The sequence below is a fragment of the Pogona vitticeps genome, chromosome 1 (genome assembly GCF_051106095.1).
Source record: "Pogona vitticeps strain Pit_001003342236 chromosome 1, PviZW2.1, whole genome shotgun sequence".
Classification (NCBI taxonomy): Eukaryota; Metazoa; Chordata; class Lepidosauria; order Squamata; family Agamidae; genus Pogona; species Pogona vitticeps.
This window is the reverse complement of record NC_135783.1, coordinates 304,391,900-304,407,997: the sequence shown is the minus strand read 5'-3', so window position 1 is coordinate 304,407,997 and position 16,098 is coordinate 304,391,900. Positions and strand designations below refer to the sequence as shown.

At 38.2% G+C, this 16,098-nt stretch overlaps 1 protein-coding gene across 7 annotated transcripts in view; it reads right to left on the bottom strand.

Annotated features, from left to right (window-relative positions):
- The window catches only part of FSIP1 (fibrous sheath interacting protein 1), a 136,073-nt gene that overhangs the window by 77,951 nt on the left and 42,024 nt on the right, over positions 1 to 16,098 (bottom strand). For 6 of the 7 annotated variants that reach the window (XM_072986294.2, XM_078391702.1, XM_072986296.2 and 3 more), the window contains one exon: positions 9,184 to 9,318. The exons of the other annotated variant lie outside the window; for it this stretch is intronic. In XM_072986294.2, coding sequence (XP_072842395.2) covers positions 9,184 to 9,318 — 135 coding nt within the window. The remainder of the gene's footprint in view (positions 1 to 9,183; positions 9,319 to 16,098) is intronic. 7 annotated transcript variants of the gene reach the window in all.

Genomic DNA, 16,098 nt, shown 5'->3' with positions numbered 1-16,098 from the left:
AACACTTAGAATTGTTAAGAATAGACAAGAAGGAAAAGTAAAAAGTGGCATGACTATGGTCAGAATCCTGAATGAAGCTTTTCAGCAACTCTCATGTAGATACAAAGATAACTATTATAATAGTCAGTACAAAGAAATCCAACAGAACAACAAAGCATGATAAATAAGAGATTTCTTCCAGAAGATCCAAGAAAGCGAAGGAAAATGTAAACCTAGACTAGAGATTGTGAAAGACCAATAGGAAGCACACTATCTGACCAGGATAAAATAAAGAGAGGGTGGAAACTGCATAATGGAGACCTATACAGAAGAGATAAAAGGATAAGAGATTCTTTGAAGACTCCTAGAATGAGCTGGAATTTTTAGTATATATATATTACTGAAACAGCAATGTCTACGTTGGCTCGGGCATGTCGTTAGAATTGCTGATGGTCGGATTCCAAAAGATTTCATGTATGGAGAATTAGTGCAAAGAAAGCGCCCCAGAGGGAGACCACAGCTGTGATACAAGGATATCTGCAAGCGGGATCTGAAGGCCTTAGGAATGGACCTCAACAGTTGGGAAACCTTGACATCTGAGCATGCAGCCTGGAGACATGCAGTGCAGCATGGCCTCTACCAATTTGAAGAGACACTTGTTCAGCAGGCCGAGGCAAAGAGGCAGTCCCAAAACCAGCAAAATCAGGGTGCTGGACAGGGGACAGATTGTAATTGTTTTCAGTGTGGAAAGAACTGTCTCTCTCGAATTGGCCTTCTCACCCACACTAGATGCTGTTCCAAGACCTTTATTCAGAGCACGTTAGCATAGTTTCTCAAGACTGAAGGATGCCTACATGGTATCTCTTAACTATATAAAACTATAACAAAAGGGAAGCAATTACAGATTAAATGAGTACAACATAAAGTGGCTGGAACCAAGCTTTCCCCAATAGGCTGGGGTGCATGCACATGCAGAAATTAGGCAGTGACTGTTACTATGAGAATGGAGATATTACAAGCATGCCTCTCTTTTTCTCATGTGTGCTGTGTGTACATACTTAGCTACTGATTTTCCATCACTAATACAGCTATTTCCTGCTTGCAAACAGTCTCAACACCTCACTCATATTGGAAAGCTTGGATCTCAGTACAACAAAATGCAAACCTAGCTATGGGTTATGCAGCCATACAGGTGGTTTATTTGTTTACCATTTAATAACTGAAGAATATTTTCTACCCCTATAAGGTCTTGTGGGTATCGTCTCAAGTCAGGAAAAATGTCTGGTATGCAGTGGGGTTATATGCCACAGCAGATTCCAAGAAACTAATGTGCTAATCAGACCTGGAACTGAACTGTTAACATTCATTGTTTTTTAATGAATCAGTAGCCCAGTGCATTCCACAGTCCAGTCACTGCTGATTCTAGACACAGCCACCAAGGTTGTACTCCCATAAATAGCAAGGGTCAGTGACCAAGGGGAGGAAAAGGGGCAAAGATCAGTGACAGAAAGAAATGACATAGTCTAGATTGATTTTCTTTAATAGCTTGCATGGTAGCTACCCTGTTTCAAGAAAATAAGACCTAACCTGAAAATAAGCCGTAGTATGATTTTTAGGATGCTCATAATATAAGCCCTACCCCAAAAATAAGCCCTAGTTAAGTGAAACCCCGCCCTCCACCATTGTGCAGCAACCAGAAGATGACATGACTGTAAAATAAAACATCCCTTGAAAATAAGGCCTAATGTTTTGTTGTTGTTTTTTGGAGCAAAAACTAATATAAGACCCTGTCTTATATTAATTTTTGCTCCAAAAACACAAAACTCCAAATAAGACCCTGTCTTATTTTTGGGGGAACACGGTATTTAAAGTAAAAATATAAAACAGACACAAACTATTTGCTCTCATTCTACTGACTACTAGAACAATCATTTATGCATAAAATACAGGTGAAAACCCTTTTTCTGGCTATTTAGTGACATGTTATAAGACATTTATTAACATTTAAGGTTTAATATTTTGTATAAGTAGAACTATTAACAGGCAAGCATTTGAGAGAATTTTTACGTTTACAAGCTATGCCCATTACTCTAATATTGGTTCTTCCTAAGCAACTCTATGAATAGGACTACAGAAATCACACGGATTTTTAGTTCTGACACAACACCCACATGTATACCTTTAAAGGAACTATTCAAGATACAAGGATTCATATAGAGGAAAACCTGATATTGGATTGGACCTACTAGTATGTCCAGAAAATCTGTATTGTTTGCTATAAATATTAAATGGAATTTATTAGATTTTTTAAAAAGAAAACTAATTTAAAATTGGAGTACTAGAGAAATCAAATTGTCAAACTATTCCTCACCTGTCCTCCTTCTAGTGACATGTTTTCAACATCTCTAGAAAATTTATTTTAAAGGGTTTTAATAGCTAATGGTGCTTTATGTTGCCTATAGAGAAAAGTCAAAAGAAAATAGAAACACAGGCTGGCATGCAGTCCAAAGGAAGGATATTCAGTTGACTATTGAAGCAAATCTTTACACACTCTGGCCAAACCCTCCTATCTAGTTACATTAATGCAGCAGAATTGGTGTAACATATGGAGACAAAATGCCCCACATTAGGAAATCACCATAGGCATTATCAATTGCATACCAAGTTGTATGACTCGGTGTGCAGCTGATAATATCTACAGTGATTTCTTTAAGTAATTTGCCTCCAAAAGCTACATCACTTATGCAAGAAGATTTTGGCCGTTGATAAATTAAAGAAGAAAGCCTGAAGAAATTACAAAACAAATTGATCAAAATATGCTGATCACTTTTTAAGTGAATAAATCTATTTTTTTCAACATCCTAAGATTTAGTGTCTTCTTCCAACTGGGATTATTTTGACCCATAAATGATCTGTAATTCAAAAATATGCTGTTTTTTTTAAAGCAATATTACTGTTCATTTTGTATTTAAGGGATTTTGCTGTTCTTAAATACATGTACTACTTTAAAATACCATTTTAATTTGTAAGCAGTATATGTTTGAGGGGGAAGTATAGTTTGACAATTGTGGTTTTTCTAGTGCTTCAATTTTAATTTAATCTTCTTAGACTATGAAATTTATGAAATTTATTTATAAGATGTATTTAAATGCATGTATCTCTGTCCAGAACAGTAAACACTAGAAACATGAACATATGCATAGAAACCGCCAATTCCCATCTTAAAGTAACTAGGTGTGCTCCTCCAGAACCCAAATTAGGCCATATAGTTAGTTTTTTTGTAGCATCTGATCAAAGTCATTTGTTTGACTTGTCTGTAAAGCCTGTCAGATAAACTGCAACTGTGAGATTCTTTCCCTGTTACTATTAACTAATCATATTTTTCTGAAGGTTAGTTGATTTGTTCCAAAAGATTTCCAAATAGTAACCCTGGTAGATGCTTCAAATTTTTCATGAATTCTACTGATTTTCCAACTAAAATACTTGGATTGTTTATATCTCCAAACTGGTTTCCCCACAGGTCCAACTCAGCCCACTGATAAGTACCATATGGCAGAGCCTGATCATAGGCATTTATTGGTGTCTTCTGTTAAGCATATCATATTAACTATGAGAGAGAGATCTCTTCCCTCCGGCTATGAACTAAATGCTTCCATCTGTTGTTTGCTAGGCTTCTGTCAACTCTTTGAAAATGTGTATTTCAATCCATATTTCAAAAAATTAGCTTAGCTGATGACAAGATATGATGCAAACTGATCTTATGAACAATATAGGCTGAAAATACTGTTCTTTTAGCTGTAATAACTGGATGGATATAACACAAAATCATTATCCTCAAACATCAAAATACAGATATATTTTCATATCAGTGGAAACAAGCACAGATACTAGGTGGAATACTAGACTGATTGAGAGTACTGAACTACGAGGAGAAAAAAAACCAGCATTAAAAAAGCAAACGAACATTGCTGACAGAAAGAATAAAGGTAAAACCCTGGAATGGAGAGTGTTACTAATACATTTTTAACCTGGGCAAGACGAGATATATTTGTTAATACAGTGGTGCCTCGCTTTGTCGTTGTTGTCGTTCAGTCGTATCCGACTCTTCGTGACCCCATGGACCAGACCATGCCAGGCCCTCCTATCTTCCACTGCCTCCTGGAGTTGTGTCAAATTCATTCTGGCAGCTTCAATGACATTGGCCAACCTTCTCATCCTCTGTCGTCCCCTTCTCCTCTTGCCTTCACACTTTCCTAACATCAAGGTCTTTTCCAAGGAGTCTTCTCTTCTCATGAGATGGCCAAAGTATTGGAGCCTCAGCTTCAGGATCTGTCCTTCCAGTGAGCACTCAGGATTGATTTCCTTTAGAATGGATAGGTTAGTTCTCCTTGCAGTCCAAGGGTCTCTCAAGAGCCTCCTCCAGGACCACAATTAAAAGCATCAATTCTTCGGCGGTCTGCTTTCTTTATGGTCCAGCTCTCACATCCATACATCACAACAGGAAAAACCATAGCTTTGACTATTTGGACTTTTATTGGCAAGGTGATGTCTCTGCTTTTTAAGATGCTGTCAAGATTTGTCATTACTTTCCTCCCAAGAAGCAAGGGTCTTTTAATTTCATGGCTGCTGTCTCCATCTGCAGTGATCATGGAGCCCAAGAAAGTAAAATCTGTCACTGCCTCCATATCTTCCCCTTCTATTTCCCAGGAGGTGATGGGACCAGTGGCCATGATCTTAGCTTTTTTGATGTTGAGTTTCAGACCGTTTTTTGTACTCTCCTCTTTCACCCTCATTACAAGGTTCTTTAATTCCTCCTCACTTTCCGCCATCAGAGTGATATCACCTGCATATCGGAGGTTGTTGATATTTCTTCAGGCAATCTTGATTCCGGCTTGGGATTCCTCCAGTCCAGCCTTCCGCATGATGTATTCTGCATATAAACTAAATAAGCTGGGGGACAATATACAGCCTTGTCGTACTCCTTTCCCAATTTTGAACCAATCAGTTGTTCCATATCCAGTTCTAACTCTTGCTTCCTGTCCCACATATAGGTTTTTCAGGAGATAGATAAGGTGGTGAGGCATTCCCATTTCTTTAAGGACTTGCCATAGTTTGTTGTGGTCCACACAGTCAAAGGCTTTTGCATAGTCAATGAAGCAGAAGTAGATATTTTTCTGGAACTATCTGGCTGTCTCTATAATTCAGCGCGTGTTAGCAATTTGGTCTCTAGTTCCTCTGCCCCTTCGGAATCCAGCTTGTACCTCTGGGAGTTCTCAGTCCACATACTGTTGAAGCCTATCTTGTAGGATTTTGAGCATAACCTTGCTAGCGTGTGAAATGAGTGCAATTGTACGGTAGTTGGAGCATTCTTTGGCACTGCCCTTCTTTGGGATTGGGATGTAGATTGATCTTTTCCAGTCCTCTGGCCACTGTTGAGTTTTCCAAAATTGCTGGCATATTGAATGTAGCACCTTAACAGCGTCATCTTTTAAGATTTTAAATAGTTCAACTGGAATGCCATCACCTCCACTGGCCTTGTTGTTAGCCAGGCTTTCTAAGGCCCACTTGACCTCACTCTCCAGGATGTCTGGCTCTAGGTCAGCAACTATATTGTCTGGGTTGTCCGGGATATCCAAAACTTTCTGATACAATTCCTCTGTGTTTTCTTGCCACCTCTTCTTGATGTCTTCTGCTTCTGTGAGGTCTCTCCCATTTTTGTCCTTTATCATGTTCATCTTTGCACAAAATGTTCCTCTAATATCTCCAATTTTCATGAACAGATCTCTAGTTTTTCCTTTTCTGTTATTTTCCTCTATTTCTTTACATTGTTCATTTAAGAAGGCCCTCTTGTCTCTCCTTGCTATTCTTTGGAAGTCTGCATTCCATTTTCTGTAACTTTCCCTATCTCCCTTGCATTTTGTTTCCCTTCTCCTCTCTGCTATTTCTAAGGCCTCGTTGGACAGCCACTTTGCTTTCTTGCATTTCCTTTTCTTTGGGATGGTTTCTGTTGCTGCCTCCTGGACAATGTTACGAGCCTCTATCCAAAGTTCTTCAGGGACTCTGTCCACCAAATCTAGTTCCTTAAATCTGTTCTTCACTTCCACTGTGTATTCATAAGGGATGTGGTTTAGATTATACCTGACTAGCCCAGTGGCTTTTCCTACTCTCCTCAGTTTAAGCTTGAATTTTGCTATGAGAAGCTGATGATCAGAGCCATAATCAGCTCCAGGCCTTGTTTTTGCTGACTGTATCGAGCTTCTGCATCTTTGGCTGCAGAGAATATAATCAATCTGCTTTTGGTATTGCCCATCTGGTGATTTCCATGTGTAGAGTCGCCTCTTGTGTTGTTGGAAAAGAGTGTTTGTGATGACCAGCTTGTTCTCTTCATAAAACTCTATTAGCCTTTGCCCTCCTTTGTTTTGAACTCAAGGCCAAACTTCCCTGTTGTTCCTTTTATCTCTTGACTCCCTACCTTAGCATTCCAATCCCCTAGAATGAGAATAACACCTTTCTTTGGTGTCAGTTCTAGAAGGTGTTGTAAGTCTTCATAAAATTGGTCAATTTCAGTCTCCTCAGCATTAGTGGTTGGTGCATAAACTTGGATTACTGTGATGTTGAAAGGTCTGCCTTGGATTCGTATTGACATCATTCTATCATTTTTGAGATTATATCCCATTACAGCTTTTCCCACTCTTTTGTTGACTATGAGGGCCACTCCATTCCTTCTGCGGGATTCTTGCCCACAATAGTAGACATGATAATCATCTGAATTGAATTTATCCATTCCTGTCCATTTTAGTTCACTGACGCCCAGAATGTCAATGTTTATTCTTGCCATCTCCTGTTTGACCACATCGAGCTTCCCAAGGTTCATAGATTCCAGGTTCCTATGCAATATTTTTCTTTGCAGCATTGGACTTTCCTTTCAATTCCAGGCACGTCCACAGCTGAGCATCCTTTCAGCTTTGGCCCAACCACTTCATTAGCTCTGGGGCTACTTGTACTTGTCCTCTGCTCTTCCTCAGTAACATGTTGGACGCCTTTCAAACTGAGGGTCCCATCTTCCAGCGTCATATCTTTTAGCCTTTTTTTCTGATCATGGGGTTTTCTTGGCAAAGATACTGGAGTGGCATTGCCAGTTCCTACTCCAGGTGGATTGTGTTTAGTCAGAACTCTCCACTATGACCTGTCCGTCTTGAGTGGCCCTGCACGGCACAGCCCATAGCTTCTCTGAGTTACTCAAGCCCCTTCGCCACGACAAGGCAGCAATCCGTGAAGAAGTCATATCGCTTAGCGATGTTAATTCGTTCCGAAAAAATCGCTGCTAAGCGAAACGCAGTTTCCCATTGAAATGCATTGAAAACCAGATAATCCGTTCCAATAGGAACGAATTGCCGTCCTTAAGCAAAAATCGCCATAGGAAACATCGCTAAGTAAAACGCAGTTCCCCAATTGAAATGCACTGAAACATATTCAATACATCTCAGTTAGGAAAAAAATACAACAACAAATTAAAAAAGAGTCAGAACAAAGTCAAATTTGGTTAACAAAGGGTTTATTAAGTGCACTTTATGATTTCAAACATTTTAAACAGTAAACTTTAACGTTATAAATAACAGATAAACATTTAAAAAAACAGCAAACATGAGGCTGTTTAAACCATCGTTAAGCGAAACAGGGGACCCAAAATTTAATCACTATACGAAGCATGGTCCCAACCATCGCTAAGCAAAAATCGCCCATAGGGACCATCGCTAAACAAAGCGCATAAATGCTCCAAAAAAGTCATCACTAAGCGATTTCATCGCTAAACGGAGCGCCCGTTAAGCGAGGCACCACTGTATATAAATGTCAGTAGAAAATTAGTCATTAGTCAACTTTCTTTGTTTCTCAGAGAAATGTTTGACTGAAAATGAATACAAATTTAATGCTGCATTGTTGTTAAACTATGGAAATGACAGAGAAATTAAATGTAATAACTCTTCCTTCACTTAATCAGTTTGCAGCATTTGCTGATTCATTGACTGAGCCCCCCTCAAATATTTTTAAATGAAAAAAGGGGTCAAATAGCAAAAAGTATGGTTTAATAGATATGCAGCCATTTTAGGCCACACCCCCATCATCCCACACTGATTTCTGCCCGAGAGGCCTTTTTTTTTCAAAACAAGAAGTGACCAGTCAGAAAACAGATGATAGTGATGGTCACAGAATAGGGAGTGGTGGTGGCTGGATATGGGCTGCCTAGAACATAGGAGATGAATGTGGATCCCAAGTCCTTTGGAAGTTGCTGACTTCTAGACCACGGGCTAAGATCCCTATAAATACTTTGTAAACTATTTTCTTTAAGGGAGTTCCTCCACTCCTCCTTTAAAGGGATAATACCTGAGAACAGGTGAAGGATCGTTAAATTATCAGTATCAGGTGAAGGATCGTTAAATTATCAGTATAATTATCCAGTTTCGTTAGGCATACTTTATAGTATGTACCATTCATTTTCCACCTCATTGTTTCCAATAACAGTGAAAATGAAAATGAACAATTTGAGGGACCTTATATGTTTTAATCACATTTCTGCAAACCCCAGAATTCCTCAAATCCTCCACAGAGCTGCAACACATTCTCATTGTTTTCAGGGTACAAAAACAGATTCCCAATCCAGTTTTTTAAACTGTTTCTAAGATTATTGTTATGATTTTAATAGTTCTACCTTTTGATGTGTTAATTTTTCTGTTGTAAACCCAGGATAAAATGTAATCCATAGGATCCTTTCCAGTTTTGCAGTTCTAAGATTATTATAAAATAATTGAAAAATATAAGTGCCATTTCCTCTCTCATATTTTGACTATCCAGGTTTTGTACTCACCCCAATAGTTTGCAAAACAGTGAGAACAAGTTTACATTTATGTCTTAACATATGTAATGGGATGAAACAATCTGCATTTTTATATTAAAACATGCTACATGATGTGGAACCCCACATCAAAAATAATAAAAGCACCTTAAAAGTGTATTCTATATTCATAGGGCTAGCATAATTTAAAATGAACACTGTAATTTGTTTTATAATGTAACATATTACTGAGCTATAACTCCCTTTGGCCAAAGGAAAACCCTTTCTGTTCCTATTTGAACATGCAGGCATTTCTTATTCTTTGTACTGAATATTACAGATTTAAGCAAAACATTGAAGTTTGGAAGACTTACAGTTTCTTCTAGGTTTTTCAGCTGCTGATCAATTTCTTTAAGCCGGTTTTGCTGATTACGTTCTTCTTTAGTGTCTCTTAAGACCTTTTCACCTGGAATTGTTTCCAGCTTTCTATTTGCATAAGCCAAAGACTCCTAACAAAAGCAAACAATAATGGAATCGCTGAATTGTAGAAAAAGAAGGGAAACCATCCTGACCAATCCCCCTTCCCTAGGCCCCCTGTACACCAAAAGTCTCCTACAGATTAGTCTGCATCAAACAGATTATTGAATACCATCAACAGAAAATGGTAAGAGCGACTGTTGTACCAAGGAATATGCTGAGTAAAAAATCATTAGCTCAGTTCAAACTATGTTCTACACATTACAGGAAAAGAAGACAACTTTCAGAATGAAAAAGGAAATTTGACTCTTGGAGAAATTCCTTTCTAACAAGAAATTTGGTCCACGCTCTAGTATGGTATTTTATGTTGTTAGGTGTCTTCAAGTCAGAACCAGCTTATAGCAAACCTAACAGGGCTTCTAAGGAAGCAAGATATATAAGGAGTGGTTTTACCAATTGCACACTCCCAATGAGCTTCCACAGCTGAACAAGGATTCAATCCCAGGCCTCCTGAGTCTTAGTCCCTTACTCAATCCACTACACCACACTGAAATCCAAATGCAAAAATAGGTGATACCTTTATAGACCACTAAACAATCATCACATAATAAACAAGCTTTCATAGAATAAACACCCCTTCATTGGGATTGTACCAGTGTAAAGTACTTAAAGTCCAAAACTTGAAGTTCAAAAGTACAAGATTTTTTTTGCCAGGAAAGTTACTCTTAGATGTTAAATCCACTAGTTCTTGGCAATCTGTCAGGCTTTTCTGTCTTAGATCCAGTGAAGAGTCTGGTTTCTCTTTTATGATTATAATTTAGGTAGCCAATGCTTCAAACAAAGAAGCACAGGCTCCCCATTTGGCCTTTGTTTGAAACAGCTATGTTTCTGATTGGGCGGGGGTGTGTGTGTTGACACAGAAAACCAAAGTCCTCCATATGAGAATTGGGGTGATAATTGAGTAAACTCACTAGGTTTAGCCAACTGAAGCCAGAGTAAAGCCAAAATGATATTACCTAGTGATTGCAGTCCTTCTCTGCTGATGTTGAGAGTCCAAGTGTCTTCTTGTTGGTACGGGGCAGGCTATTTCTTGGTATCCTTGTTGTTCCACTGAAGTAAGTGGCAGGCATGTGGTCATAACAAAATACCATCCAAATGCAAAAAATTGGCAATACCTTTGTAGACCACTAAAATTTACACTGGTACAATCCTGATGAAGTGGTGTTTAATTCATGAAAGCTCATTTATTGTATGATGATTATTTAGTTGTCTATAAAGGTTATCACCTATTTTTGCAAATAGTCCACTGAGAGTGCACTGAATGGAAACGCACTCCAATACAGTAACCAATTGTGCAGGAGAACAAGTGGAATGGAGATTTTCTTCATAGAGATCCCAATTTGCACAACAGCAGTGATTGTGCAAGTGGCATGATCCTATGTTACCATGTGAGCTGGACTTCCCGCCCAAGAGAATCTCCTAAGATCCTGTCCTGTTTCTTGAAGAAGGCATTTGGTTAAAGACATTCACAGCTGTTGAATGTCTTTACTTTTTAAAAGATGTAATGTTTAACTATTGTTCTTATAATTTTGCTAACATTGTGATTTTTTAACTTCGGCTTCAGCAAATTGTTTGAAATACTTTATAAACCACAGAGTGCTGCCCTCTGAAGGTGCCGGCCACAGAGACTGGCGAAACGTTAGGAAGAACAACCTTCAGAACACGGCCAAAGAGCCCGAAAAACCCACAACCATATTTTTAAATACTGATGAATCTGTTCATCTCTATGATAAACAATGAGGATGAATCAATTAATTTCTCAGAGAATCAGGTTGGTTGAAAGTTCTGAATATATTTATTCAGAACACATTCACGTGGCTCTCCAAACAGATAATAGCCTGAATTATAGTTAACCCATGCTACCATGCTAACTGTCAAGCTGGCCGGATGTATGGCAATATCACCTGCTGAATTCAGCATGACTGTCAAAAATGACTGTAACAGTTCTTAGGGGCTGCTGCCAGGGTATGGAATTCTTTCTCACAGGAGACTGGGCTGATCCCCTCCTTGCTGCTCTCTTACCTGCTGATAATGACTATTTTCCTCAGGTAGGCTTTTAGTAAGTAACTAGCTGCCATGGGTTTTTAAACCCATTGAGCCATTGGGGATTTAGTGAGCCAACTTCTCTGTAATTTCAATTGATTCAATGGGCCTACTCTACTTATTGCAGTTTTAGCTATCTTAATACTTGCTTTTTAAATGTTTAGTAAATCATTTTGAGTCCCTTTGTTGGAATAAAAACAAGGAATAAATAAAATAAATAGGCCAAGGAATAAATTGAAATCTCAGCTTTTTCAAACACTAACTTCTGAAACATGGTTATAAATTAATTAGTTTAAAGCTCAGTGATAGTGGCAAGCACACAATCTGACAATGAATAGCGACTGTGAGAATGAACTATGAATTAGCAAGTTTCCAGCTCGGATACTTCTCCACCATGAACTGACCTGGTAAACATTTTTAAAGTCTCTCTTTTAGCTACAGAGCACTATCTCTAATGTAGGTAAATATAACATTACTAGCCAGTGCAATCCCACCTGGAGGTTAGAAATCTTTTCAAGCCAGCAGATGGTGACTGCTAGTCCAATGGCTTTTCTAAATCTGAACCTCTTCTGCCACCTGACTGCAGAGATCTACCAACAGAAGTACCGTAGTTTGGGGCAAATCTGTTCTGTGGCCTAAGACGTATCAACAGAAGAGTTGAAAAAAACAAATGGGAGGATCCATGTTACTCCAGATCCAAACCACCTTCCGCACATTAAGACAGCCACAATGCTAGAACACAGTTAAGCTAAGTTGAAGATAGTAATTCCCCATATCTCTAGACTGGGCAGGGTCCAGACTTAGCACATGTCCTCCTTTCTTGTGGCATCAATATGCAGAATGAAATTCTGCTCAACCATAGCAAAGTCTGCATCTACTTTACTATCGGAACTCAATTGTGATCAGAAGGTAAATCAAGATTTAAATTCTCAGTCTAGTTTTTAGGTTGAGCATATGCCCACAGGCGTCTCAGCCCCTAATTATAAGAATATAGAAGCCACTAGTCAGAAACCTCAAGATCCACTTTTTTATTTGGCTCTGGTTTGTTGATTTTGAGAGTCTAATAAAAACAAAGTGGACCCACCATGCCTGAAGTCTGCTAACCTCTTACTTCATGGAGCTAAAAATTAAAATCATGAATGTTATTTTGCTAGGGTGGACTCTAGCGTTAAAATGTAGAATTAATCTTCCATAACATAAGCGCACAAACTGCTTCATTTAGAGTAAGATTACATGGTTAAATACCATAGAGCTTGCTCAACTTAAAAAATGGGTGATCTCAAATTATTTTTTACTGACTGCATGATGCAAAGGTGGATTCAAATTGCTCCAGCCCTTTTTGCTTCCAAAGTGCCTCCCCCCCCTGTCACTCTGGGCCTCCTGCTTTTTCAAGCTGGAATTATTCAAATGGGCTTTTTCCCATGTGATTAGTTGTGAATAGAGATGAGCATGAACCACTGGCTCAGCAGTTTGTGCTTGTTTGTCTTTTGGACAAACAGGTGTTTAGCGGTTCCTAGCCCTGCCTCCTCCAGCAAGCAGCCAATCCAGGCAGCACCCTGGCTTCCCTGTCCTACCTCCTCCAGGTATTGCCTCTGAGTGGGTGCCCATCAGAGGAGGCGGGGCTGGGAAGCACCAAACACCTATTCATCCAAACCAGAATGAACTGTCAAATCAGCAGTTCATGCTCATTTCTAGTTGTGACACATTCTTGTAAAGACAGGGGATGTCTTCAGGTGGTGTTTCAGTGATGTAGGCAGTGGAGCATGATGCTGAAGCCTGGGGAGACATGCAAAAGCAAAGCAATGTGGTTTTAATGCAGGATGGAGTGCTAGTTCTGAATTCTCTCAAACACAGTAAGCTTCAGATCGTGGGGGAAGGCCCTTTCATTGTGAAGCAAAAGCTTACTGCTGTTCATTGCATGAAAGGGCAAAAAGTGGATTTTAAAAGTTTATCATGCCGATAGTTTAAAACTTTATGTGACCAGAGATGAAGTAATTCCTGTATGATACTTGAAAGTAAGGGGAAAGAATAATGGATGAGAAGAGGAAGTTGGTGATCCCTGTTATGGAATCATTCTGATGTATGAATTCTGATCTACAGTAGGACCCAATTATCTGTGGAATCAGTACCAACTAATCCACTTATCCACAATCTGAAAATATTAAAAATGTTAAAAGAAAAATCCATATATTTTATATATCTATATGTATCTATATAACGATGAAGTTAGTAATCCTGAATCAATCTGTAGCCCCTGTGTGAACATTGATTGCAACTTCAAACGTAACATAGTCTGCAAATCAAACTGCAGCAGTGTAGTTGCACCCTTAGCTAACTTTCAGAGGGGAAAACAATATCTTATCGGGTCATTGCACTATCCATTAGGAAAAAAACTATTTCACAAGTCAAGAAATTATCTGAATTGAAAATACTTCTGTGGGAACCACAACTTCAGTGTAACCACAGCTTCCACACAGCCATGCAAAATTCTTATGTTTTATGTTCTAAGTCTCACAGACTAAGTTCAATATGTTATTGCCTTCCATTTTTATATTTATTTTAAAAAATATTTAAAACCGTCCTTTCTAAGCAAAAAGGACCCAAGTCAGCTTACAACAATTAAAAGTTAGTATTTAAGCTAATAATAGTGAGTATACAACACTATACAATCAATCATGAATGCAACACCAAAAAACATTCAATGCAGTAAGGTACAACAATCCATTAAAAAAAAAAGATTTGGCAGACATTCATCTAAGGAAAGTTTGCCTGAAGAGAAAGCAGGCTCATAAAGGGATATGCAATCCTTGAGATAGCTTTGGCTCAAGCCATTTAGAGCTTAGAATCATCACTTTGGATTTTGCCTAGAAACAGATTGGCACCTAGTGGAGCTGCTGTAACAGGGACTGTGTGATGCCTGTGTCCAGTCCTAGTTAGCAATCTGGTTGCTGCGTTTCGAACCCACTGAAGTTTCCTGACACTTTCTATAGGCAGCCTCACACAGAGTGTGGTACAGCAATCTAGCCAGAATATAACTAAGGCATGTGTCATCAAGGCCAAATCAGACCTTTCCAGGAACAGACACAGCTGGTTTAGTTTTAACTGTGCAAATGCACTCCTGGTCATCGCTGAAACCTGGACATGAAGAAATATTCTGACAAGTAAACCTCTTTTCATTTTTACAACACAACAATTATGGTACCTTAAAAGGTCATTAGAAGCTGACTTAACACAATAACAAACAATAAACTGCTAGTCAGTTTTAATAGAGCACTATTCAGTATATTCAAAAGATTGTTTTTACCAACTTCTATAATATTAGTTCCAGGAATTTAACAGTATTTTGTACCACAAAGTGAACGATGCATCCACTGTTTTAAATTGGTACTTTTAAATTAAAAAAAGAGAGATAAGCTTATTTTTATCTGATGGTCATAAAAGGGAACAAGAGACAAAGAATAGTATTATTCATTACAGGAATGAGCGTTTCAGGAAAATTCAGCTTCTTACTTTCCACTCTTCTTGTTTGCTCCTATGACATCATTTATATCTGAGCCTAAAGCAACAGAATTAATATTTGGCAAATATCAGTGCTCAAAGGCTCTGTCTGGCTACACATAATAAGAAAATAGATGTCTTTTCAAAATTTGCCAAAATAAAATCATGTGACTTATAATTAAAGCTACATATTCACGACATAAAACATTTACTACTCCAAATATTGTGCATTTTCAGCCAAAACTTCAATTGAAATTAAAAATAAATAGGTTTCGTGAACAACAAAATAAACAATGCTGATAGATGAATTTTGTTTTTATGCTTTTTTAGCATGTGAAATCTTGGTCAACAGGTATGCCAAGTGAAACCACGTTTTCCCCATGTTTCTAGGAAGTGACCATTCCTTTCGTACAATAAATACTTGATTAATTAATTAAGCAGTCCTGCCTATGTTAAGTGCTAAAAATAAATAGATGTAAACACTTGGATTCTAATAACTACGAGGTAAATGTGTGTGTGTGTACTACAGCTGCCACTCTCCCCTCCCTGCATGCAAGCAGCAGCCATGCTCACCAAATACTATTTGTAACGGTTGGAGGAGCCCCAAGAATGATGTGTGATAAGGAATGGAGACTTCAGATTAAGCAAAAGTCTGCATAAATAATAGGCATCTTTATACATTTGCCAGATTTGTCAGCTCTGGTCTCAGAAAGTATACAAATAAGGTTACATCAGTTGCAGCATGACTCTATGCTTGTCTAGTCAGAAATCCCACTGGATTCATCTGATCTGACTCTCATATAATGAATGTAGGACTGTACTATTTATCTACAACAATGAGAATTTATTTTTTAGGCATGCATTATTGTGACAAAAGTATGTGCACTAAAACCCATTTGTGTGCTTTCACAGAGACCACAAAGAAGAACAATTACATAGAGATGCATGAAGAAAATATATATATATTTTAGATGATGCACACACATGTAGCAATATGCCTTATCTTAAAACAAAGGCATAATTTTTGAAGTGATATTCCCATTTTTATCTAACAAAAAGATGGCACACAGTTTGCAGCTTTTATAATTACTTGTACTACCAATCATTAATTTGCTTAATTGATCAAAAATGTTTTCAAATCAACTGATGCAACTGACTGATTTACAAAATATTCTTGCCCTGTATAGAAAAGAAAAAGAGGTACCAGTAAA